Source organism: Barbus barbus, assembly GCF_936440315.1.
Source record: "Barbus barbus genome assembly, chromosome: 42".
Lineage (NCBI taxonomy): Eukaryota > Metazoa > Chordata > Actinopteri > Cypriniformes > Cyprinidae > Barbus > Barbus barbus.
The window spans coordinates 23151864-23178926 of NC_136720.1; the positions used below are offsets into that span (position 1 = coordinate 23151864).

The 27063-nt window shown below is 38.3% G+C and overlaps 4 protein-coding genes across 4 annotated transcripts in view; all 4 read right to left on the reverse strand.

Moving 5' to 3' along the window:
- Nucleotides 1-7212: 7212 nt before the first annotated feature.
- LOC306861886 (hemagglutinin/amebocyte aggregation factor-like) lies at nucleotides 7213-8174 on the reverse strand (the record flags this gene model as incomplete). The annotated part of the gene is made up of 4 exons (XM_079404371.1): nucleotides 7213-7384; nucleotides 7472-7618; nucleotides 7875-7947; nucleotides 8120-8174. The coding sequence occupies 4 exons, from the start codon at nucleotides 8172-8174 to the stop codon at nucleotides 7213-7215; spliced, it is 447 nt and encodes a 148-aa protein (XP_079260497.1).
- A 2088-nt stretch (nucleotides 8175-10262) lies between these two features.
- On the reverse strand, nucleotides 10263-11337 carry LOC306861415 (hemagglutinin/amebocyte aggregation factor-like; the record flags this gene model as incomplete). Its single annotated transcript, XM_079403654.1, has 5 exons — nucleotides 10263-10346; nucleotides 10482-10634; nucleotides 10718-10906; nucleotides 11119-11197; nucleotides 11283-11337. The coding sequence occupies 5 exons, from the start codon at nucleotides 11335-11337 to the stop codon at nucleotides 10301-10303; spliced, it is 522 nt and encodes a 173-aa protein (XP_079259780.1). The 3' UTR covers nucleotides 10263-10300.
- Nucleotides 11338-13360: 2023 nt separating this feature from the next.
- LOC306861414 (mitogen-activated protein kinase 12-like) lies at nucleotides 13361-19022 on the reverse strand. Its single transcript, XM_079403653.1, has 12 exons — nucleotides 18732-19022; nucleotides 17609-17738; nucleotides 17398-17456; nucleotides 17131-17242; nucleotides 17003-17032; nucleotides 16710-16757; nucleotides 16507-16621; nucleotides 15209-15280; nucleotides 14852-14931; nucleotides 14657-14735; nucleotides 14400-14573; nucleotides 13361-14230 (listed from the first exon to the last, which is right to left on the reverse strand). The coding sequence occupies exons 1-12, from the start codon at nucleotides 18848-18850 to the stop codon at nucleotides 14154-14156; spliced, it is 1095 nt and encodes a 364-aa protein (XP_079259779.1). The 5' UTR covers nucleotides 18851-19022; the 3' UTR covers nucleotides 13361-14153.
- Nucleotides 19023-19108: 86 nt separating this feature from the next.
- LOC306861413 (mitogen-activated protein kinase 11-like) overlaps nucleotides 19109-27063 on the reverse strand; it is a 9926-nt gene continuing 1971 nt past the window's right edge. The window contains exons 2-12 of the mRNA XM_079403652.1: nucleotides 24900-25029; nucleotides 24645-24703; nucleotides 24319-24430; nucleotides 24131-24160; nucleotides 23940-23987; nucleotides 23724-23838; nucleotides 23534-23605; nucleotides 23196-23275; nucleotides 22998-23076; nucleotides 22400-22573; nucleotides 19109-20966 (exon numbers count right to left, since the gene is read on the reverse strand). Coding sequence (XP_079259778.1) covers nucleotides 20893-20966; nucleotides 22400-22573; nucleotides 22998-23076; nucleotides 23196-23275; nucleotides 23534-23605; nucleotides 23724-23838; nucleotides 23940-23987; nucleotides 24131-24160; nucleotides 24319-24430; nucleotides 24645-24703; nucleotides 24900-25029 — 973 coding nt within the window. The 3' untranslated portion in view covers nucleotides 19109-20892. The remainder of the gene's footprint in view (nucleotides 20967-22399; nucleotides 22574-22997; nucleotides 23077-23195; nucleotides 23276-23533; nucleotides 23606-23723; nucleotides 23839-23939; nucleotides 23988-24130; nucleotides 24161-24318; nucleotides 24431-24644; nucleotides 24704-24899; nucleotides 25030-27063) is intronic.

Below are 27063 nucleotides of genomic sequence, written 5' to 3' on the forward strand. Positions count from 1 at the left end.
GATGACAGAATGTTTATTTTTGGGAAAACTATCCCTTTAATTCAAATTGGTGTTTAAATATTTTTGCATAATGACCCCTAAACGATATAAACCGATAGCTTTTATAAATGTATGTCTCTCTTAATACTCTGTGGCTGGTCTCTTTTGATATCACATGTTAGTTTCATTATTTAAATCCATGTATTTGGTAAGAAGCTATTAAAGTAGGCTCATAAACAGTTACAAGACATCGGGGTCCTGATCACCATTTCAAGGATTATTTAGCTGTAGTGACTGGAAATCACATTTCAGTAATGTAAATCTAACACTTTTAAAGCCGCAAACAATCAAATCAAAGCCAGTCAAAAAAGCAAACCAGTGACCAATCACAGTAATCCAGTCATGAAAAGAGGAAAGCAGCAACCAATCAGAATTAGGCTGATCAAATAAGCATGATAGAGATGGGCTGATTTCATAAAAGACACCGCTCTACACGTATGCATGTCATAAATGTCTGTTCTCAGCTGGTGCGTATATTAACTATGCTATAAAAAGCAGCACATGTTGGCAGCACACACTTGCATATGTTGGTTGCAAAGTTTGTGTGGTGCCACCCAGACAAGTAGGTTATTTAAACAGCTTGACCTACAAATAAAAGGGCGCTTTCTCTAACACACACACTCATTTTGAACGCTGGGAGTGTGACGGAGGAGCGAAGGGAGGTTCTGGGATCAGAAAGGCTCTGCAGCTGTGGGTCTACGTGAGTTTTGACAGGCACACACTCTCCCTCTCTCTATCGCTCTCTACTTCCACCCTCCCTCCCTGGCATCTATTCCTTTATTCTCCTCTTCATTTTTCTGTTTCTCCCCTCTTTCTCTGCCTAACACCTCCCCCCATCCCCCAATAGACCTTGACAATGAGAGATGTTTCACTTTTAGCTCGATATCTGAGACGTGTGAAAGACAAGCAGAGGCATGGGAACCAAACTGAAAGAGTAGAATTTCATTTAGCACAAAATGGCTCAGTAGACAGAAAATACAGTGATTAAAACCCACAACTTTTGCCACAAAAGGCCAGAATTGTCTCATTTGGGAGACATGTAGGACGATGCTCCTGTTCATAATGTGTCCAGACACACTGACAAACGTTTAGTCTTAGTCTATATCTGTCTGTCTGTGTGTGTGTGTGTGTGGAAATCAGCTTTTATTCCAACCGGATACACAGTGGCCATGAACTGGCCCCATCTATCCCACATTCCACCTGCTAGACATACATCAGGGAGACCATCTGCAGCCATTCTGCAACCTGCTTCCTCAACTGGACAATAACACAGTGCACTTGTTACTTTGTTTCCTCAACTCATGTGACCTACAAGCTAAATATTAAGTTCCAGCCAAGGTCAGTTGAAAAGACTCAAAGTAGGGAGAGAGAAAGAATGAGAAAGCAAAGCCAAGAAGAGGGCAATGAGTGCATGCAAACTGCAACAATGCAGCTGATAAAATGATTCCAGTAGACTGTGGAGTGTTTTAGTAGTTAGGTCACTAGTATATAATGTGACTTGCTTTGTTTGAGCGCAAACTTGGTCTGTACTGCCACTTTGTGGTCGTAGGTAGAATAATCCGTTAGAAATGAGCTGTTCTGGGGGGATTTTTTCAACACTGCGTCGTCAGACTTGGTATTGTGGTTTTATCAGACACTTGCACTTAACATTATATGCAAATCAAGCTCAAATGGAGTTAACAAGGTTTTTGACCAGCGAATGACGGAGATCTGCGTTTACAGGTTATAACGTTTATTGTATATGGGCGCTTAGTTCCCCTTCAGGAACTCGAGCTGCGTCAGAAACGCTTTGGGAACGCCTTCAGTGTGACCGTGCTCTGAATCATCTGTACAATCAGTCCAATGGAAGGGCGAGGCGTCATGGGCGGGTGACGTCACGGCCAGGAAGCTTTATAAGCACGTGCGATGGAGTCGGCTTCAGCTTTCTGTCATTCAGCAAGCGCTCTGTGTGTCTGTCAGTCCGATATTTGTTTTGTGAGTCTTATTTGGTGTTGTTTGTCAAAATAAAGCACTATATCCATTGCCACAAGTAAATCAAAGCATAAGGGCGATCTCGGATCACGCTTCAAGCTGTGTGTTCCTCCCTGCTCTCGCTACAATCACGAGCGGGGATACACACAGTTTGTGCGTGGTCTGCCTGGGCGCGAAGCATGCGGAGTCTGCTCCGTGAGCGGCTTCCGCTACGCACGCTTCGCTCCCGGAGGGCTCTCTTCAAGAAGGGAGCCTTTGCGAGTGGTCCTCACGGTGCTGGCTGCCGAGGCAGAGCGGCGGCTACACTCGTGGGGCTCGCACATGGATCAGGTGGAGGGGATGAAGACGGGCGAGCCCCTATATTCTTCCTTTCCCATCAGATCCAGCGCCCGCTCTCTGTGTTCGGAAGCCCGCCCCGCGGTTTCTTCTCCCCAGACAAGAGGGCTCGACGCTCCGCTTGTCTTTCTCCGAGGAGGTGGACGTGAAAGACGTCGATGAGCTTTGTAAGCTGCAGTGTTTGCACAAGCATATTATGAATGACGACATCATTATATTCGCGCTGTCAGCTCTAAGATAAAAGGCTGATTGTGCTTTTCCCCGCCGTAAGATCTCGCGGTTCCGGTCCGCCACTGCTGAGGCATGGCGGCGAGTGAGATCGCGGGGATTGCAACATGGATCTGGCGGATGGGTTGGAGACGGGTTCGCCTTATCTCCACCTGCATTCCCCAGATCTAGCACTCTCGCTTGGGGCTGGAAGCCCCGGTGCGGTTCTTCCCACTTTGAGTGAGAGCTGGCTGTTGCAGCGCGCGTTGCCGAGGCGACCGCGTGCATTACTTCATTCTCATTCTTATTATGAATACTTTTCAAATCAGGCCGTGTTCACTCGTCTGGTTGTCTTTCTGCATTTAATTTTTTTTTTTTTTTTTTGATTCTTTATTTATTACAGATTTTTGATTTTCAACTTTTTACAGCAGTGCCCTAGATCTGCCCATATATATATATATATATATATATAAAAAAAGGTGATAAATAAAATTACATAAATATATGTCATCTCAGGATTTCGAGAGGTCTGATAAATTGTCAATAAGGTCTAACCAAAATTGTATTGTCTTTCTGGTGGCACCATGTATTTTGGCTGTGGTACACTCCAACCACAGTTTTAAAATAACCTTTTTAGCAGCAGTAAGAGCAGCAGACAGAATCCTTTTTTGATTGACAGACAACGATAGTGATGAATCATCCAGCAAAAGAAAAAGCAGTGGGTCCTTTTGGATCTGAGTCTTCAGAAGATCCGACAATAAGTCCTGTACCAAGGCCCAGACCGAGGCAATTCGGGGACAGTCCCAGAACATATGTATATATGTACCTTGACTAGAGCTATTACACAGGTGACAGAAGGGGTCAGACTTTCTTTTCATTTTATATAATAAACAAGGAGTGGCATATGCCTTAAAGATTAACTTATAATGGATCATTTGGTGAGCTGGGTTTTTAGAGGTAGCAAAACAATTTCCCCAGACGTTGTCCCAATCAATCACAGTGTCAAGTTCTCTTGCCCAGAAACCTTAAATCGGAATGTTTGAATACTGTCGTACTACAAGTGATGTATAAATTCACTGTAAGAATCTGAAGCTCCCATAATCTTCTCTGCTGCTTTCCAGGTTTTGATAGAATGACATATAATTGGACCAAACTTTTCCAAAACTTTCTTCAATATTCCCGTAAAGGGTAAATCCTGTAGACGCAATGGGTAAATAATATTAGTTTCTAAAGCCCGCCATGGGACAGGGGAGTCAACATCTAGCCAAGTCCTAAGTGGTCTCATCTGGTATGATAAATAATAGGACCAAAAATCTGGTAGGGATAAGCCACCATGAGGTTTTAGCCGGTGCATCGATTTAAAACGAATTCTAGGCCGTTTATTATTCCACAAGAATTTGGATACTACTTTATTGATCTCATTAAAATAGCCAATAGGTGGTGTCAGAGGTAACACTGAAAATAAAAAGCTTAGCCTCGGAAGTATATTCATCTTAACGGTGGCTATCCTTCCATGAAGAGCCAGACAGAGTGGAGACCAACAGAAGATCGCTCTTAATCTTATCCAGAAGAGACTGATAGTTCCACATGGAAATGCGAGATAATGAAGGAAAAACTCTGATTCCAAGATAATTAAATTGGTCGCTGACAGGAATTGTAGTGGGTAAATTCTGAATCTCTGATTTAGCTGCTAAATTAAGGGGCATAAGTATGGATCTGCATTTAATTTTTGAGGAATTAAATTATGTATTTCATCTAACTAGGAGAAGTTAGATGTGTATACACATACATAGGCTATGTGCATATAGAAGCCTCTTGGGACTTTTCTCGAGTGAGAGCACGATGCTTACCTTTCTTCCTCTGAGGAGGTTGAGGTGATCAGCAGTGTTCCAGCTCCTCATTTAGGGAGCATCACCTCTCGTACTCCCGATAATATTGGAGTCAGAGTCGCGCTCCTGGGCCAAAGGCTTCTAGCAGAAGGCGGATCTGCGGATCGTCATTCTCACTGGATAGTCTTTGGCTAAAACGTCTTGCTGCCTACCCAGGACTTCTGTGGGCCGGCCCCTCTGGGGAAGAGCGGCGTACATCGCATTACACGGTGCCCGTCTCTCCTCAGTGCCCCCAGGAGATCGGTCTGCCAACCCTGCCAGTGTTCCAGGGCGCAGCGGTCTCCAGCGAACGCTTCTCTGTTACTTCCGCCCGGAAACGTAGCAGAACTGAGAGGCTCGCCACCCCTTCGGGGGTCTCTAGAGCAGCTAGTTCGGCCGTCTCCTGCCGGTGTGCCGTTCCAGGACACTGAGAATAGTTTTTTCTCTACCCCCGAGCGGGGTATGTTCCTAAAGTTCCCTCTGTGATGCCACAGCCCATCGTACTTCAGGCCTTCTGTCCTCCGACCAGCAGAAGCTTGGATAGTGGATGCTATTAATATTACCTATGAGACCTCTCAGCTCCTCTCGCCGATGGGAGTCAGAGCTCACCTAACCCGAGGTGTGGCGGCCTCCAAGGCCTCCTAGCAGGTGTGTCTATGCAGGACATCTGCAACGCTGCTGGGTGGTCCACACCCCTCACTTTTGTAAGGTTTTATGACCTCGACATTCGAGCCGCTCCGGGCTCTTCTGTCCTCTCGTCCTAGTACACACTAGACAGGGACTTGTCAGTCTGGCGGCGTGGGTATCTCGTTCCCAAAGCGTTTCTGATGCAGCTTGAGTTCAGTTCTGAAGGGGAACGTCTCAGGTTACGCATATAACCACGGTTCCCCGAAGGGAACGAGACGCTGCGTCTCGAGGCCATTCCTCTGGCATCCCTGCCAGCGCTTGCTTCATTCCTTCCCTTCATTCCTGAAGCCGGCTCCACCTCACGTGCTTTTAACATTCATTAATTTATCTCAAACTGTGTCAGAGTTTAATGAATTTAAGTGGGTACAGTACATATAACATATCAAAAATATGGATTCAGTACTGTATATAAAAACCAAAGTAATATTCTGAAAAAACAAGCCTTGTGCATTATAGGGAATAATATTTAGAGATTTTTAGTTGTTTTGATACCTTTATCTCAAACGGTGTTGTCGTTTAATGGATTTTTATTATTTCTTGATCCATTCAAATGTGACAGAATTGTTATACAGTCCTGTGATATGAGAACATTAAAGGTTCTGTAGTGATGCTGGCTGAAAACAGCCACGACAGTGAGGTATATTGGAAAACGCCAATAGGCTTGTCAATTCAGCACCATATTAATTTAACACTGTACAAATTGCCTAATAACAATAGTGTTGGCAGAAATGTTTTTATTATAAATGTTACTGTTATTACACATTGGGGAATATTTTAATGTTTTGTAGTTTCTTCACGTTTAGTTTTTTTAACTACAAATTGTATAGTTTATTATTACGTATTATTTATTTTAAAAACCATATAACCATGGTAGTGAGGACCATGGTTTTACTTCTTGTGACCACTAATACTAGCGGCTAAAATATGAATTCTTCTATCAAGAACTTTTCTTTTTTGATGTTTAGTTCTAATGAATTTTAATTTAATTAAAATGTCTTCTAAAAAAAAAAAAAAAAAAAAATATATAAATATTTTATTTATTTATTTATATATATATTTTTTTTTTTTTTTTTTTTTACAAATAATAAAGTTCTTAAAGGGAGACTCACCCAAAAATGAAAATTTACTCAACATGTCATTCCAAACCTGTATGAATTTATTTATTCTGTGAAACATAATTTGAGAAATTAAATTTTTTGTCCATACAGTAGAAATCAAGTTTAACCAAAATGTGTTGGTAACATTCTACAAAATCTTCTTTAGTGTTCAACAGAAGAAAGTCGTTGGGAACGACATGAGGGTGAGGAAATGATGACACAATTTATTAGCAGTAATTTTCCAGTCTAGCTCAAAAATCAATGCTTTACTGTCAAGTCATTTTCTATGTGAAAAAAATGCATTATTAAGTCTGTTGCATTTGTTGTGAATTCAGTAATATCTATCAGTATTTGTTTCTGTCCTCTTTTATTCATTTATTTACTCCAATTGAAGGCCCTATGACCCATCAAAACATTCAAGGTGGAATTTGTGAGCCAGATGGACTCGATTTGTCCAGGTCCAAATTGTAACCCCGGTCCAATAGAACATTATTTTACATTTTAGCCCCCCCCCCCCCCCCCGTGATTTTGAGGGGGCCCCATAGAAAATTCAGTGCACAGGGCCCAGAATTACCATGAGATTGTGTTGTTATTTCTGTTAACATTTGTGCACCTTTTTAACCAAGATTGTGCTGAAAATTTGTGGAATGACTTAAATATCAATATATTGTCAAATTTGAGAATTTAGGATTTTTTAGAAAGGTTAATTAGGCAGCTATCAGTACAGCTGTGATCTAATCAACGATCATATTTGAAAATGTAAAACCAATCTTTTTAATCCAATAATTTTAGCCTATACTTTTTAAATAATACTGAATACTGAGTCTTGGTATCAACATGATTGTTGGAGACAGTACTTGTACCTCCATCGTCGATCTCTGAAAGACGTAAATCAAGCATCACAATAGTGAGCAACAGAGCACACAGTCTAACATGTTGGACTTAAGTATTATAAATAACATAATGAGCAAGATGATATATTCTTAAAATGAAAGCAAAAATTATTCTCACTCATGAAAATCATCTTGGTAGCTTCCAGCGCCCACTAGAACTCTCTGGGGAGGCACAGTCCAGTAGAAGTACTCAAAGGAGCTCACGTGTGAAGTCCACTGACAGCCAGAATGGCAACGACCCCTGACCTCAGAAATAAATTTACTTCTGCAGCAGTAAAACTGCCACCTGTGTTAAATATGGTATTGACACCAGTTCAGATGAACTTGAGGGAATCAAAGTTTAAGCATAAGAATCAATCAAACATCAGCTCACCGTCTGTCCTCGTGGTAGTTGTTATGGTAGCTGCTTATTCCTGCGATCACATGGTGTGGTGGACACTCAAAGCTGAACGTTTCGTCAAAGTCATTGACGTAAGGCGACAAGAAACAGTCCGTACCCCGACTGAAGGTAGTTTTACAGCTAAATTTCCAGCGTCGATCCTCATGATAATTGTTGTGATAGCTTTGTTTACATTAGTTAGGAAGGGAGAAAAATTAATTTTAAAAAATATATTGCATAATCACAATTATAATTTTATTGATATCTATATATTGATTGCGTTCAGCCATGACAAAGCTAACCCTTACATACAATTTGTCTATTCAAGAAGGTTTATGCCTTTATAATAGTTTAAAATAGCTGAACAATTATTAATTAGTACAGTAGGCCTACTCACCTGCAGATGGAGGATATAGACTCGCCTGGAGGGCATTGAAAGTTGAGAGGCTTATCATAGTTGTTATGCCAGTCTGTGGAGTTACATACCCAGCCAGTTTCAGCTTAGAATATATTTTAAATATCAAATGACTCAGGATGAATGATGAAGATTTAGTAGATCCCAATTAATATAACTAATGCAGGCCTGCATATGGAAATTTCAGGAAAATGATCAGTATTAAACGTTTTAGTAAGGTCACTCACCTTGTCCACTGGCGAACAGCCCAGTCAGTAGCAGAAACAGAGAAACTCTCCTCATGGTCTCTTGTGTTCAAGGATGCAAAGTATGTAATGCATCCTGTTTACATAAGCTGTTGTTGTGTCTGACTCCTGCAGCAGCCAATCATGAGTCAGACAAACACGTTTCTTAATAGAGCAGCAGCCAATCACAAGTCTGCAAATCGCGCTCTGACTACAGATCTCTGCAGCTCAACTAAAACAAAACTTTATTTTTGAAGATATACATTTTTAAATGTTTAAAACTTAAACATGTTTTACATGAATCAATGTGAGTGCTTTACAAGCCAGTGAATTGAGAATGTTTATGCCAGGCTATACCTACATAAAAATGTGATAATGTAGGCTAACTATAAATTATTATTTGCAGTTATCATTTTGTGAGTTACTTGAAATCACTCCAGCATTTATTTGCAAAGATTTCTTTTACAAAGACATATCGCTGACATCGTTTTTGTGTAAAGAATAATACTCATTGAGCAGTATATTAGGATCACAGGGTTAGCATTAGCCTTGGGTGAGTAAATAACATCGGCAACAGAGATAATTGCCAGTCTGATCCGGCTGAATTATCTTACTCATGACTGGCTCTATTCTGATTGCCAGGATCTTATAGCCTAAGCAAAGTCAATTGATTGGGCGGTAGGATGAACATTTAAGCAGGTCTTTATCCTTTTTGAGAAGGACGGATATGGTTTCCTGAGTCATGGTTGCGGGAAGAGACTTTGAAACAAGAACCTCCTCAGATACCTTGCTCAACAAAGGGGCTAACTTGGCAAAAACCCGTTGGGACCTGATGCTTTTCCAGATTTTGTTTCTTAATTGCACTGTCTATCTCAAGAACTGTTTTGTTACCTTCTAAAGCTGACATTTCTGAATGGTCTAAGGATGGCAACTCGAAGCTGCTGAAAAACCTTTCTATTCGCTCCGTGTCGTCCACTTCAGAAGTGAATAGGGCCTCGCAGAAAGATCTAAACTGATCAATAATACCCTGTTGATGCATTATAATGTTGCCCTCACTGTCTCCAATTGCCACTATAAAACCTGCTGCTGTGGACGTTTCAACTGATTGCACAAAAATCTCCCAGCCCGCTCACCGTGTTCATAATGAGTCTGGCGTGACTTCAAGAAAAGTTATTCTGTGTGCTCACTGGTCAGAGTGTCAAACTCACCTCGCAACAAAAGTCTCTCTTTATACAATTTCTCAGAAGGTAATATTAAACTGATCAGTTGAATTAATTCGATCCGTTATTTCTGTGATCCGTTTGATTTCTTTTTTTTTTTTTTTTTTTTTCACTCTAGCCCGGTATGAGATAATTTGTCCCCTCACATAAGCTTGCGAAGTATTTCCTACACACAAACAACATATGCATGAACACACACAGCAGTACAGAAAGCTAACACTGACAGAGGTATCATAGTGTTGAATAACTGGATACAAAAATTGCATTCAATTCGAGCTATTGTTAAACTCATAGCATGAGTTTGCATCTCTTTATGTTGAGCCTCATGGGTTCAAGAAACACTTGACACCGTTACTCTTGACTTACGCTCACCTGTTCACCTCAATGATTTTTTTGCACCCTCAGATTCCAGATTTTCAAATAGTTGTATCTCGGCCAAATATTGCCCTATCATAACAGACCATACATCAATGTATAAACCTCAATTTCAAAAAAAAAATTACCCTTACGAATGGTTTTGTGGTCCAGGGTCACAAATATGAGCAAATAATAAAATAAATAAGTAAATGTTTTTAAGAAATAGTAAAATAATAAATGTGATGGTGACCATGTGAACTCCTTGTGGAGATGAGATGTTCTTCCATTGTAGCATCTCAAATCATACTGAAGACATTTGCAAATTAATGTACATTAATATTTAATTAAACTTTTTTTCATTATTATAATTATGCTAAAAATATACTGTGGTAGGTGTGTAGTCAGTTCAAGAAAAAGTAATCATATGGTTCATTTTAATTATTTTAATTATATAATTATTTTATGAATTGGACAATTTTATTATTCAAAATTAGCATCTGGAACTCAATTTTATTGATAAGTGCAGATATCTTTCCACTAATGGCTTCAGTATACTTCATGACACTTGTGTTTATTTCAGATTTGAGATTATTTGCATTTGAGAGTCTCAGCATTGCACTTTACTACAATACATGTACTTCCAGCGGCGGTCTCTGAAAACATTAAAAAGATGTCATGTTAGCAATTATTCCAGGATCACATTTGCAACACCTTTATCAATATTCAAATTAACAAAATATTCAAGAGAGAAAAATCTGAAAATATTACAAATCTGCTACTTTACTTACTCGTGTTTATTTTCATGGTAGCTTTCAGCACCCACCAGGAAGTTTTGGTTTGGTACGGTCCAGTGGAACAACTCATCAAACCAGTTCACATAAGTCGTCCACTCACAGTTAGCAGTACAGTGGCCATTACTTCTACAGCAGTAGAACTGCCAGCTGTAAGTAAAAAAAGAAAATAAAGTAGTATAATAATCATTAGCTCTGTTGAACTCACACAAAACATCAAAATCAGAGCTCACCGTCTGTCCTCGTGCTTGTTGTTGTGGTAGCTGCTCATTCCTGTGACGATGTGGTTTGGTGGACACTCATAAGTGAACGCTTGGTCAAAATCATTGACGTAAGGTGACAAGAAACACTCTGTGCCAGAATTAAAGGTGTCTTTACATCCGAACTCCCACAACCGGTCCTCATGATGATTATGATGTTGGCTTGGTTTATTCATTAGGCAAGGAAACATAAGAGGCAATTTAATTATCAACTTGATGTTCTGATCATGTTTTAACTTCCATTTTAGTGTAAACTGCATTCATTGATCCATATTTTGTAGACCACACTGACCCCATGATGTTTTGACTTTTACTTTAGTAACATTTTAACGGTAACTATACCTTTACAGAAGTACAGTCTGCTTTTTACTCACCTCTTTATGTAAGATATGGACTGTCCTGCAGGGCATTTAAAATCCAGAGGCTGGTCATAGCTGTTTTCCCAGTGCAGCTCTGTGGGATTTAATTCAGACTTAACAACTTGACAAGCATTTCCATCAATTTGTAAAAACAAACAGTTTTGCATAAAGTTTCCCACCTTGTCCATTGGTCAAGAGACCCGTCAGTAGTATTAACAAAGCAGCTCTCCTCATGGCGTTGGTGAGTCAGATTACTAGACAGAAAGGTACGGCTTTTATAAAGGCCACAGTCCTTATGGTCACATGTAACGCAAGGTCAGTCTTTTGCTTAACAAGTGGGATCTAATCATGTTTGAACAGGTGGGACTGATTTCTACCTTCAAGGTGATTTTCTCAGGAACAGATATGCTCTGATTAAAAAAAATAATGCAGTGCCTTGTGAAAGTATTCATACCTCTTCATTTTTTTCACGTTTTATGTTGCTGCCTTATGTTAAACTTCTTTAAATTACTTTTTTTCCACATTAATCTACACTCCATACACTATAATGGTAAAGCAAAAAAAAAACAAAAAAACAAACAAATTTATTAAAAATAAAAAGCTTAAATGATTCCATTCCATAAGTACTCATACCCTTATCTGGGACATTTGGAATTTAGCTCAGGAGCATTCATGTTGCTTGTACTGTAGGTGTTACAAGACTTTGAGTGAAGGTAACCTGTGGTAAATTCAATTGAATGGGTATGATTTGGAAAGACACACACGTCTTAATAAAAGGTCCAACAGCTGATAATGCATATAAGAGCAAAAACGAAGCCCTGGGGTCAAAAGAACGGTCTGTAGAGCTCAGAAACAGATTTGCGTCAAGCCACACATCTGGGGAAGAGTTCAGAAAAAAATTCTGCTTCATTGACGGGTCACAGAAGCATGTAGTCTCTATTACCCTTAATGGAAGAAGTTTGAAACAACCAGTACTCTTCCTAGAGCTGGACATCTGTTCAAACTGAGCAACTGATGGAGAAGGGCTTTGGTTAGAGTGGTGATGAAGAACCTGATGGTCACTCTAGTTGAGCTCCATGATCATATGTGGAAAAAGGAGAAACTTACAGAAACATCACTGCAACACTCCACCGATCTGGGCTTTATGGCGGTGTGGCCAAACTCAATCCTCTCCTCAGTGAAGACAAAAGAAAACACACTTGGAATTTGCAAAAAAAAAGCACCTAAAGGACCCTCAGACTCTGAGAAACAAGATTTTTTTTTTCCTATTCCCCATCCTTTCCTATCAAAATGCATGTTACGGATGCGAAAATGCAGAAAATCGAACCTGATCCGAATTTTTTTGGATGGACGAAAGTTTTGGAGGCAGTGTGCAAATGTGATTGACACAACGTGAGGTCGTATTTATTTTTTAGCGTGCGAAAATTTCGGTCTCCGTGTGCAGTGACCTTAAGCATCATGTTTGAAGGGAACCAGCTCTGCTCATCACCTGCGGAGTACCATCCGAAAAGTAAAGTGTGCTGGTAGCAGTCTCATGCTGTAGGGCTGTTTCTCAGCAGCAGGAACTGAGGGACTCATCAGAATAGAAGAAAAGCTTAATGAAAAGCCAGTCCAGAGCATTCAGAACCTCAGACTGGGCAGAAGGTTTACCTTCCAACAGGACAATGAACCTTAACACACTGCAAGAGTGGCTTATACACAACGCTGTGAATGTCCTTGAGTGGTCCAGCCACAGCCTGGGCTTGAACCCAATCAAATATTTCAGGAGAAACCTGAAAATGTGCATCTGCCCCCATCCAACCTGAAAGAGCTTAAGAGGTGAGGAGACAAATGGCTTGAGGCTGTAAAGGTGCTTCAGCTAAATATTTAGTTAAGGGTATGAATACTTATGCAATGTGCTTATTTGAGTTTTTAAAGTTTTTTAAATTTACGAAGTTGTGACATTTCTGTTTTTGCTTTGTCAATATGGTCTATGGAGTGTAGATTGATGTGGGGGGAAAAAGTAATTTAAAGCATTTTAACATAAGGCAGCAACATAACAAAATGTGAAAAAAATGAAGGGGTATGAATATATTCGTAAAGCACTGTAATCCTTTAAGCTGTTTAAAATGTAATGTTTAGTTGCCCCCCACGTTGTTTTTTTATTTATTTTTTTGTTATGTTTTTGGCTGCTTATTTTTTCTGTCTTTATTCGGGAGTTTTTGATCTGTATTATCTGTGGGAAAATGGTACATGTGCACTTTAGCAGTAAACAGTTAAGCATGATACATTTTATTTTTGTGCTGGGTGCTTGATGTTTAAAGATAAACTTGTGTAAGATGAGTTATACAATCTTACTTGGGAAAAGCTAAGGGTTATTGCACTGAGAGAAGATAAATATCTATTATATACCTATGTACCTATTATAATACCTATATGTACAGAAAAATGATCAGATTTGTTTACGCACATTCTCAAATATTTATACTCGCATACATGGAAACAAATAGATTTTTAGTTAATAATACAAAGATTATTGTAGTTTAAGAAATGCTATTTCAGTCTTTTGCTTCAAACTTCCACGTTTAAGTCAGTGTACTTGCTGTTTCTTGGTAACTATTTATGAAATTTACTAGCAATTTCTAAGTAAAAATAGTTTCACTACCAAATGTTTTTCAGTCTAAAAAAATTACGAGACACTCATTAAGATGGTTTTATTCCTTAATTTAAAAAAGAGGCGCAGTGTTAAATGTGCTAACCATGACATATTCTGTGTAAACTATTGCGTTAATAAATTAAATAAGAACTGATCAGTAAAGTAAATAAAACATAAGCCTACTGGCACGCTGAAATCATTAAGACTAGCATTCATATACAATGGCTTTTGGTTGCAGGTCAAAAAATGGATTTTGCATATTCAAGTCAAGTAATAAAGAGAATTGACATAACTATAATAATCTGAAACCTCATAACTGAACAACATTGTGACAAACTCTTGTCATATTGTTTACATTCCATTTTCTTTTCGCATACATTTATGTATTTTATATATGGTGTGTATCTGCATTCAGTTAGAGGGATGTTTCTTTGGAGTCTCTGATCTCTGTGATGGGTGGCTGGAATGACAGGATCTCTGTAAAAGTGTGACCTGCAAAGTGACACAGAAATGACAATCAATCAGAAAAGTTGTACTGTACATTGTGAGCTCTCTTCATTTTTTTCAACTCCTGCCTATTCATTCTAAACTTTAACCCATAGAAATAAAACCTGGCAATTCTCTTATTTTAGATTTCCGTTATTAAGATGTTATCTCATACGTTTCCATTGATCCAGAGGCATTTCTGTGTTGTCCATAGAGTGATCATAAGGCAGGGCCTCCGTCTCTTCCTCAGGTTCTCTGAACTCTGTGAACAGCGGGAGCTCAAGCGCCTCTGCAGCGCTCACGCGTTTGTCAGGATCCAGAACCAGCATCCGCTCCAGAACGCTCACCGCTGAAATAAAAAAGGTGCTCATTAGACACAAATATCTCTTACAACTGACCCTAACAGTATAACAAAAGAAAGAAATGGCTTACCTTCTGAGCTAGCTTTAAAGAAAATAGTGTTTAAATCCTTCTTTGGTACTTTAGGTAGACCTCTGATGTAGTTTTTGGCCTGTTTGGGTGGATGCAGAAAACACATGCATCAGTTTTGCATTTGCATGTCTGCGTGTGTGTGTGTTTATGCAGTTCGTTTCTCTTCTAGTGTTTGTTTTTATCTAATGCACTCACATCTTGGCTTTGTAGCTTCATGATGAAATCTGGTGCTGGTGTTCCTGTGATTTTCATGATCTCTCTCAGCTGGTCCAGATCTACAAGTCTATGTCAAGGATTCAAAGAAAGAATAGAGGCAGTAGAAGCTTGTTTTTGCAGTAAACACAGAATTTAACTGTTTAATCTCTACTGTGGATTGTAGTAAAGTCAGTTCATTTGACTGATTTTCAAATGTGCAGTGATGGCTACATGTCAATACACAAGTAAAGAATAACATTATTTTTTCCATTAAATTAAATCAGTCAGCTAATCATCAAAGTCACTAGAACATGTAAAAGCAGAAATCATCTTTCAGTTACATTGTAAAAAAGATACGGTCATTTCCTTTAAAAAGTGGCCTTCCAAGCAACATCTCCGCCATGATGCAGCCCACTGACCAGATATCAACTAAAACAGAAGAATAGAGTTCATAATCACATCAGTCTTTGAACCAGCTGTTCATAAATTCTTAACTTGGAATATAAAGTTCACAATAGATGCTTAGTAACTACTAGATAGTCTGCAACTAACTAAAAGTTGGGCAAACTTAAAAGTTTAAGGCAACCAGCTTCAGTAGATTTTCAGTAGATGAGTTTTCTCAACTTATTTTTGTAGGAGATTCTCGACTTTTTGTTGTATAAACTTAAAACAACAAGTTGAGAACTCAAAAATCTGCTTAAGCTTGTTGCCTTAAACGTTTAAGTTCCCTAAACTTTAGATTTTTTGCAGCACTATAAAAAAATGTATTAATAAAAATTCTCAACATTTTTTGTTTTAAGTTTAAACAACAAAAAGTTGAGAACTCATAAAATTCCTAAAAAAAAATAAGTTGAGAAAACTCACAAATCTGCTGAAGGTGGTTGCCTTAAACTTAAGTTTGCTCAACTTTTTTTTGTTTTTTACAGTGTACTTAACCACAATAATGTAATAGGTATGTTATAAGGATCAATAAATACTGATGCAAAAGAAAAAAAAAACAATGGAAAATTTTCCAATATTAACTAGTTGCTAATTATCATGCATATTATTACCATATGGCTATTTAGTGCTTATAATGACTTATTCTGCATGACCATATTTTAGAGCTCTTAACCCTAAACTTGACAACTACCTTATTAACTATTAATAAACAGCAAATTAAGAGTTTATTGAGGCAAAATTCATAGTTAATATTTAGTTAATAGTGAGAACTGGTCCATAAAATAAAGTGTGACCAAATTAATTTATCAATTGATTTTATTTGACCACGTCAGGTTGGTATTGAAGAGCCAAATTGAAGTAATTTATTCCCATAATGTTCTCCCTCTTAAAAAGTGAATGAATGTAAATGTCAGCATTATATCATGTACGTCTAAAGCTTTGAAATCTGTCAGGTAAATCAAGTTTATTGATGCAATTCAGTCAGTCTGTGATTTTGTTAAAAACATTATTTCTGGTTGCAGGCTTCCATAAAGTTGTGTTACAATTCAGTTCCTGGTACAACGCAAAAATATTTAGCAGTGCGTACATCAAAAATAGACAAAGCTGTAACTAATGCACAGTTGGTGCAACCTGCCGACTCTGTAGTGATACTGTGGTAAGACAATGTAATGCATTTATTTGTGCATGTCTTTATTGATAGTTCTGTATCTCACCTGTTTGTGAGTAGTGCATCCAGTTGAGGATAACCTCTGGTGCTCTGTACCAGCGGGTCACAACATAACCCGTCATCTCTGAATCTGCCTGACGTGCAAGTCCAAAGTCCAAGATCTGCACACAAACCTTACCGTCTTTTACATTTGTCAAGTAGGTGCAGACATTAATTTTAATTGTGCTATAGACCGAGTTGCTTTAATACCTTCAACTCACAGTCCTGGTTCACGGCCAGATTTCCTGGTTTGAGATCCTGAAGAATGACAACCAAAGTAGACATTTACAGAAAACACAACTAATACATATACATCTAACGTCGTAAAAATGCTCCTACTTAATATATACAGCCTGTTTTTAAAGAAACAAGAATGCACGCCTCCATAAATTTTCTCAGACTTTATAAAAGAGATGGACAGAGGATGAATGAATGTCAGGGTTGAATGAAGTGGTCAACCAACCCCCTCTGTGCATCTATTTAAACTCTCCGAGGTCACTTACCCTGTGAATGATCCCGGCTGAATGAATGTACTGTGGAAACAGAGTAAGAGTTTAGATTTAAAGATACCACAAAGTTATAAAGGACAGAGTGCTTCACAGATGTGATTGTGTGTATATCTGTGCCTAACCTTCAGACCCCTCAGTATCTGATAGACCAGAAACTGCACCCTGTCCTCTGATAGTCTCTCCATCTTCATCAGCTTTCCCAAATCAGTGCCCATAAACGGCATCACCAGGTAACTGAGAGAAAAGACATTAGCTGCTTTTTCATTGTTGGTCTGTGATGACAGGACTTATAACAATTGCTAATGATCTGAGTTACATAATAGTAAAATCTAGATTTTTAGGTTGAAATCTCCTAAAATAGTGCATTAGAACTGAAAGAATTGACTCACAAATCCTGAAATCTGTCCAACAAGATTTCCGAGGTAAAGGCGTCCAGCAGTCCAATAACCTGAACAGTCAGTTAGATATTAGGGTGCATGAACAACATTAACAATGTAAACATATGGCAAAGCAAGGGAAAACGGCAGCCTTATGTGATTATTAATTAATGACACAGTTCTTTAATAATGTACATGGTAAATGTAGATGTTGGTAACATACATTCTCGTGTTTCATGTGCTTGAGGAGTCGTAGCTCTCTGTAAGCGCGTTTGGCAAACAGTCTGGACTGGAACGGCCGGTGGAGCTTCTTGATGGCCACACGCACTCCTGTCTTGCGGTCAATGGCTGAACTTTAGATATATTGAGAAGAGTAAGAGCAGTGCTTAACAATTGTGTCTATAACCACCTACAAGACCACCGAGAGGCTGAAGTCCACCATCCGTGGACATTGCATGGTCATGTTTATTGCATTTCTCTTTGTCTGCACATAAAATGTGGTCAGGAAAGAGGTTGAGTACGTAGCATAATGTGCAACAGGTTCATTACTCAATCTAAAACTTGAGTAACTTGAGCAAGTGAAGAATCTATTAAAGCGGAAAGCCTGAAGACCAACACAATGTTCGGCAACTTCTGCTTGTTAAACGCTGACAATGGCATCAGCGGGGAGTCTTTGTTATGTGATCTCGTCTTGCAAAGGGAGAAAAGTTTACAGAGGTTTCACAGTTTCACCCAGATAAGCCATGAGGCCTTTAGTTGAAGGAGAATTAAGAAAACAGATGGAAGTGTATGATGCAATTGAAAAAATAAGGCCAAAGGCCAGTGTTCATTGCGCATTGCACAGCTCTCCTGAGAAATATCCTCCTATCTACTGAAGTTACAGAGCCGGTAGACTATTGCTTTGTTTCAACATGCAAAGTAATTTTAACAGAATTAAACAAACGCGATTTTGGGGGGTTTGGGGCTCCAAACAAAACTGGAGGGGCATTTAAAATAATGCATTATACAGTACAGTTAAACAGCATTTTTATACAACGTCTCGGCAGCCACAAAAGTTAACTTTAGCAACAAGTTAGTCGAGGTGCACTGAATAGAACTGCGTTCGTCAGGGGTAACCATAGCAAGAGTGCGCCGCTCGAACAAAGTACTGCCATGTCTTACCAATTTATAACACACTTAGCTATATACAACAAGTGGGTTATATACCACAAAAATATTATTAAGAAAGCTGTATTGCGTAAGACGACTCTTTGCACCAAATTCTTTTTAAATTCGAGCCCCTGAAAGTAACTGAATAATTCGGACACGCTAAATAATTAACTTTTAAATACTAATAGTATGCTTACCAGACCGTTCCGTACGCTCCGGTTCCTATCTGAATGAGATCTCTGTATCTCTCCGGCACGTCCCAAACGGTTCTGTTCATCTCCTGGCGATAAAATCCTGCCCTGGTTCGGAGTGACATCCTCAGAGTGTTGAATGTAATGTCTTTCAAATGTGAAACTATCCTTTTTACGTTCTCATTGTTTATCGGGTATTTTGATAACTCTCAAAGAACGAGCGCAACTTGGAGAGCCCCGGTGGATTTGGGGGCGGTTCAAAGTTTCCACAATTACTCACTGGAGACTCGCTGGAATAAACATTTGAACAGCGTTTTCGGGCTGTAAATGAGGTTTGATTGACTCCTCCTAGTTTTAACACCGCTTCACACCTTGACAGGTTTCAGGAAAACAGTTTAGTTTTATTAAAAGAGATGGTGAGGGTATAGTGGATACATGCTAAGGGGACTGGCTCACTCACAAAGGGAAAAAGACCGAAACAGTTCAAATGAAACAGCTGAAGGCAGTTTTTATCTTTGTTAAAGGCATGCAAGAGACCAGGAGGAGGGTGCAGATAGCATAGGCTACATAAGAGCAAAGTGCTAAGGCCACATAACAGGACATCTGAACAACATCAGAGTGCACCAAGTGGTTAGTATAATTTTTTACTGTACTTTACTGAAAGCAGGGCAGTTAATGTTCATTTACATACAGGGTAAATGTGAGAAACCACGCCCATTTCCTCCATTCAGCTTGAAGATGCTGACTAGTTTCATGACATCAAAGCAGCCATTCAGGATCTTCCAAAACATGCATAGAAATAATTGTGACACTAAACATGTTAACCACTTCCTGAAATGCAGTTTCTAATCTGAAAACACACACATATTCATTCTGTAAACATCTGCTGCTATTCCCCAAATACATTTTAAATATTGTGTAATTCATTTCAGAAGACTGAATTGAAATTGCTTTCTAAAAAAAAAAAAATTATATTTTACAAAGAAAATCAGGATTGTTGATTTTTCTTTTTATTATTTGTAAAATATTTTTTCTTTGACATTGACATTATTTTCATAAATTCTTTTGTTTCTTATGTTCCTAAAATCATCTATATTTTACATTGGTAAAAATTAAAGGCAGTATGGCTAATGTATTTATTATTGTTGTTGTTATTGATTGATTTGCGTGTTATCATAATGAAAATTGAGAGAAATGTACTTAATTGTAATGAAAATAATGTCACAATGCAAATAATCATAATGGTCCTAAGAGATTTTTTATGCAAGATACATTTTTTTTTAGGATGAATTATATGACCCAGATGTGTTCTTAAGGTTTTGTGATAGATATAGATATTAACAACTGACTTGTACTATAGAAATGGATGTGGAAACACAACAAATGACATCAAACCACATTCTGGTCCTTTAAATAACCAGAGAAAGCTGTTTGTTCAGCATATTTTGAATTAACCAGCACTGTTGTAGTGCAGCACAAACTAACAGTTAACCTTTATTTCAACCTTTTTGTTAAGAAAAGACCGTATTTGTGGCTGGAATGAGTTTTACCACCACAATCTGTTTCTGTAATTAAACTAATCACTTAATTTTCACCTGAGGTGTGATTCCATGCGAACGCACATGATGCATTTGAGGTATGCTATATTCAGATAGCCTTGCAGATGCAAAACCAGTAAAGACAGATTATGTAACTGATCCAGTTTTATGCAGAGACTTTTGTACATTGATGCATATATGAACTTTTCAAAACACACATCCCACTCCATCCAACATTGTAAACATTTTTCTCCTCCTCCTGCTTAGATTGTTTTGGTCTCGTATGAAAGACTCCATACCCTGCTTCACCTACAGACAAGTGTCTCACATTACATATAAAAACACTCGAAACACACAACTCTGCACACATACACACAACATGCACCTTGTAATATTTATACTCCGTGTCTATGTTCAAACAATACCGGTCGTGTTTTGCTCTTAATTAAGTGTGTATGAACACACACACCCACATACAGGAAGGGCGTCATGCCTTGGAAATATATAGTCATTGTCTCTGGTTGGACTGCAAGCTGTTCATATAGTATGTCCACCAGTCCTGTTTGTGTGTTTGAAAGACAGACAGTGGCGAGGGGCGGCATCTTCCTGGATTGTAGTTACTCTCAGTTTTATTGTTCAACCTGAAGACTTTCAGGTTTATTGGGAGGATCTTTAAAATTGCTTACTTCCTCAAACACCAGCTCTGTGGAAGGAGAAAGAGAGAGTAGATTTCCACAGTCACCAAACAACTTAAATGCAAGTCAATAAAGACAAAAAGTGTGACAAATAGAGTTGATTTTATATTACAAGGTATTAGGTCTGTCATTAAATTTAAGTGATTATAAATTATTAATCTCGTGTTTGTAATTAACGACGTCAAACTTTAATTTCGCAGCCGTTTGCCTCTCAAAACAGTGCTTTAAGTATCCCTCTTTGTAAACCAACATATGGAATTGTACCACAGTGTTTTATCTATTAGTGATATTTCTCTTGAACCCAAAATCCAAGACATGTTGTCAAAATAGTATAAGTTTTATATTTATAACATACGATATTTAGTAATATTTTCAGTGCGGTTGACAACAGTTCTGTTCAGTCCACAGCTAGAGAATCCAGGGATTTGAACGAATCGGTCGAGTGATTCAGTGGCCCATTCTTGCTTGTTCATGAACGAATCAACTGTTTTGAATGAATCGGTCCAATGAACGCTTCTGTGATAAAGCAGTGATTTGCCACCACTTACTGGCGGCATTAATGTCATAGAGTCGGTCTATCATTTAATTTCATATTTCTATACTCAATTTTTATTTTTATTTTTTCAACAGAACGAACAGAAAACAAGCGAAACAAAACAAAAAGCTTAGGCAGACCTGAAATGCACAGCTGTCAATTTAGATCTTATTAAGATAAAATCAAAGAAATCGATAAGTTACAGGGAAAGATACATAAACGTTAACAGCAATAGGCTTCTTGAGTCATGATGACAATAGTTTTCAAGAACAATGTAGGCAATCATGCAAAGTGAAAGAAACAGTCCAAATAGGGTGTCTATATCCAATGGAAATTTTGGGTCCATTTTATTTCTGATATAAGGGGTGATTTGTAGTCAGCATATTATTTTAAATTGAGTAGCATGTTTTGTTGCACACTGAAATTCTTTAGCGTGCTCCCTGACTGAATTCCAGGCTTTGCTGGAGATATTTAGTGCAAAATTATTTTCAAACATCTGTTAAATATTATCTGTGTCTCCTAGGATGGTCAAACTCAATATAGCATAAATATGAGATACATATTTTTATCTTTTTTCAATTTTTAACAATATTTTCTCAATTACAGACTTATCGGTATACAAAGTAGTATTTTGCCTATTTTCAAAATGTTATATTTAAAACGTTATATTTAAAATGTATAATTAAAAATTTATAAGGTCGTGTGACAAATATTTGTTCCTGTTTGATACTGTGACTTGACTTGCTTGAGGTGAGCCACTGACTTGACTTGACTTGCTTGATTTGTTTGTACTGTGACTTGAGACTTGATAGTAGGGACTTGAGACTTGAACATGTGTGACTTGCCCCCACCTCTGACGTTTACAACCGTTAACCCAAACAAAAGCAGTGTAAGATATCCTCTCACCCTTCCACTCCTCCAGCGTGCAATCCTTGCTCTCAGGGGTCTGATCATACGGAGGTGCCTCGGGTTCATCTTCAGAATCGTGGTATTGGGAAAAGTACGGATGACACAGAGCTTCACTGGCTGAAATCCTCCCGTCACAGTCTAACACCAGCATTTTTTTTAACAGATCAACCGCTAAAGTCAAAGACGGCAAATGGGGATGGGAAAAAAGGGGTAAAATAATTCGATTTTATTTGACTTATTCTATATATTACTGTAAGTAAGTACTGGTTGAAATTCTAAAACTTTTTTTTTTTTTTTTTTTTTTGCAGTACTTCAAGGATGATAACTTTTTAAAGTTTTAAAAATCATTATTTTCATTCATTGGTACTCTCAGAATGCATTTTCAAGCTGATTAATGACAAAAACATTGACAGCCAATCAGAATCCACCACAATATCATTGACACAATCAGAACTTTTTTTTCCCCAGTTGATGAAACTCCAGAAAACATCAAAGAGCTCAAGTGTTAAGTTGCAGATGGCATGAATGCAGTTCATATGGCGTGTGGGCGCTAATATAGTTATCGTTCTTTATGTAAGAAAGCCTTTAGTCTTACCCAGAGGATTTGCTCCTCTAAATATCTTTGCCAGGTCCTGCTGAGGCATGTGTGGAAGAGACTGGATGTACTTCTGAGCCTAGATGGATAATACCAAAAATGATGGTTTAAATTTCAGTCAATCTGTCAATCAATAATATTGGACAATGTTAGAATTAATAAATTAAACCAATAACTGAACACTTGGTCTCTTCTCACATGTTCGGAGGATATCTTCTTCAAAACATCAGGCGTAGGAGTACCTACAACCTCCATGATTCTCTTGAGCTGATCTATATCTGAACAAATGATGTCAAAGATTCTATAACAGTTTAGAGTTTTCAACTGTAAGAAAGCCTGGCACAGAGAGATACCCATCTGATGGCTCCATCTTTGGAAACTGTTTTCTAATTCCATACATTCAGCTTCTGTAATTTAAATTGAACCACTTAGGCTGCGCTTACTTCACCTGCCTTTACGGGAAGCAGGACTCACTCAAAAACCACACACAAACACACTAAGAGGAGGTTTAAGTGGCTTTCGTGAAGGAAGGATACAATCGTTGCCAGGAAACAGAACCTTCCCCTTCAGAAGTTCACCCATGATGCATCCAACAGACCAGATATCCACTGTAAAACAGATTTAATCATATTTGGTCAACCAGTTGCACAGATCATAAAGTGCAGATCTATCTATCTGCAATATCTATTCAAAAACACAAGAATTTCAGGTTTATTCTTGTTTTACCAGTCTGGTTGTAATGCATCCAGTTGAGCATGATCTCAGGTGCTCGGTACCAACGAGTCGCCACGTAACCCGTCATCTCATCATCTGTCTGCCTGGCTAATCCAAAATCCAGGATCTGACAGTTTTGATTAAAAAATAAAAATTAATAAAAGTAATGCACTGTGGTCATTTAGTGTGTATAGACTGGAATGGAATCAAAAGAGGAGTTTTCCTCACCCTGAGTTCACAATCTTCATTCACCGCTACATTGCTTGGCTTTAAGTCCTGCAAACATGCATACAAATTAAAAATTTTAACATATGTTGTTGAAATATGTATTATGGTGTTAAAAGTGTTAAAAGGAACAAGATTCTAGTGGCCTATAAAATGGACACTAAGCACAACTGAGGAGGAGGAAAAGCACTCACTCTGTGGATCAGCCCAGCTGAATGGATGTACTGTTTGTGAGAGAAAGAAAGTTGAGCAGTTAGAAGAAACAGTAGGACATAGTAAAAGAGGCACAGAGACAGGGAAACAAAATCAGTTTGTGTCTGCAATTCAGAACATCTGTTTGTGTCCTTTTTCATGTTTGTGAAAATCGGAACTGAAAGTGTACCTTAAGGCCCCGGAGAAGCTGATAAATGAGGAATTGTACATGTTCATCTGAAAGTCTCTGAAATTTGACAATGTTGTTGAGATCCGCTCCCATCAGGTTGGTCACAAAATATCTAGAGAGACAGAGACAGTCTTAGCTTATAGCCGATTTAGTGCATTTAAATCATCACACACTTGCAAATAAAAACAAATATTGTTTGATAATTGGTTGACTGCAAGTGCAGATGGTTTTAATCAAACCAAAAGTACCATTTTAGTTTTACAGACATCTAATAAGCTATTTTATGTATTCACAAATGAAGATAAAGTGACTGGGCAGACACTCACACCTCATTGAATTCTTCAAGAGAAGCTGCTGGAGTGAAAACATCCAGCAGTCCGATAACCTGGATTACAGAAAAAAATATCATGAATGACTCGAGTAGCTCTAGACTTTGTTGTTTGAACAGACATAACAATCTCGATTCAGATGTTTGATGATTGTCTAGCAGTTGTATGAGTTGTATTTGTGCAGGACTAGCCATTTGGTATTTGTTTGCTCCCTTGCGTCGATGTGTTTGCATGTGTTTTTGAGGGACTTACATTCTCGTGTTTCATGTGTTTGAGGAGTCTCAGTTCTCTGTACGTTCTTCTGCTGTGGATGAGGGACTGGAAAGGCCTGGAGAGCTTCTTGACGGCCACTTTCTGACGAAGGCGCACATCATATGCTGAGCTAGAGAGTTAAACAGATAAACGTTTCAAATGATTTGATCCAACTCAAAACTAAAGTTTCTGCTGATATTGAGACTACAGCCATTTGCCATGATGAAAGGACTGGTATGTTCCTCTTAAATTTGACCTTTTGTTCAAAATGGTTTCGCTTCCTCACAGCGGTGGACCACATTAAATACACTCTGCATGAAAGCAGTCACACGCACTCTTAGGTTCTTTATTGAACCAAAGGCTCTGGAGAATCATGTCTAACATGAGTGCAAGCCTCAGAAGTAAGTAATAAATACATAGTAAACAAGTTATTTTTCTCACCTTTCAGAGGCTCAGTTGAGACTAATTAGAAAGGCTGAGCCTAATTATTTTAGGCCAATTGAGAAATTAGGTGGAAAAAGCAAAAGAAATAGAGTCAGTGGATAAATTGATAATTCCTGCAGGGACTCAGTGTTATGAATGTACTTTAGTCTATTGAATTAAATAAACTCCCTGGCAGGTCTTTAGAACTTGATTAATGAAGGTATTCTTAGAAATTTAGGTGCACGATGTAGTCCTGGAGCTTTCTACAACTGAATGATATACACATTTTAATTATTGATGTTTATTTTATTTTCCACTCTTAAGTCTCTGTAGAAGACAAGAGCACCCAACCCCCATTTGGGATGCTCCCATTCCCTGTTGCAACCCCTCCTCACCACAGGTCTGCCCTGCCCCCTTCCTTTAAAATGAATCAGCTCTGCTGTGAAGAAGTCAAATAATCACACAATAGAAAAGGGCTTAGCATGAACAAAGCAAATTCACAGCTCATTTGAGTAAGAAAGTGCTAGTGGAGTGTGTGTGTGTGTGTGTGTGAGAGACAGAGAGATTCCTGTGGAATAAAATGACGGACATTAACAGGGTCTGAATAAGGATTGTTCATTCTTCTAGTAGTGCTTTAATTCTGAATGAATGTGACAATCTGAAAATCTCAATTCAAATTATGATCACTAATGAATTTGAATATTGTGACTAAATGACTATTGAATTGTTTTGTATGCTTTATTAAAGCACTATGGGATTAGGCCTATTATTAAAACAAAACATAACAATAGCTTAATCAGGCCTCTCATGTCAGAAGATACACAGCAATGTCTCTATAATCATATCCCCAGGCTGTTAGAAATAGCTGAACCTATTCAACTCGACATGGGATCCAATCAGCAGTAATTAAATCTCCTGTGTAAATCCATTGTTAGTGTTGTGCATCTTTTAATACAGATAATGAAATAATTAGGTCTCAGGTGGTCTTGAGATGTTGCGGGGCATCTATGTCACTAACAATGAAATGAGCTGCATCGTATCATTTTTCAGAGCTGGCAAACCTCCCAAATAAACGGAAAGAAACACTGATAATAGCTCCAAAAACAGGACGCCCATGTGATGCCCTCAAGCAATGTTCTCTGCTGGAGCTCCCCCCCCCCCCCCCCCCCCCCCCCAAATGCCTATGGGTTTGGGATATTTGCTAGTTAGCTTTTATTTAGCATTGTCAACCACAGTGAGTTTCAGTACACTAATTTCAGTGTCTGCCTCAAGAGAACAAGACCCAAGAGTCTTGTTTAAAAATTGTGCAGTGTTTAGTTCCCTAATCAGTGCTTTTGATGGAATCACTGTTTGTGTGATTTTATGCTCATTATAATTAATGAAAATGAGAAATTTTGTTGTATAGATCATTATTAATATGTAAAATATGAATGACATTATGAAATAGTTCACTCACAAATTAAAATTTGTAGAAAAAGTTCTCACCCACAGGCCATCCAATATGTAGATGAGTTTTTCTCGTTGGAACAGATTTGGAGAAATTTAGCATTACATCACTAGCTCACCAATAGATCCTCTGCAGTGAATGGGTGCCGTCAGAAAGAGAGTCCAAGTCCATACAGCTGATAAAAACATCACAATAATCCACACAATTTCAGTCCATCAACAAATACATTGTGAAGTGAAAAGCTGCATGTTTAAGAAGTATAAATCCATCAAGACGTTTTTAACTTCAAACTGT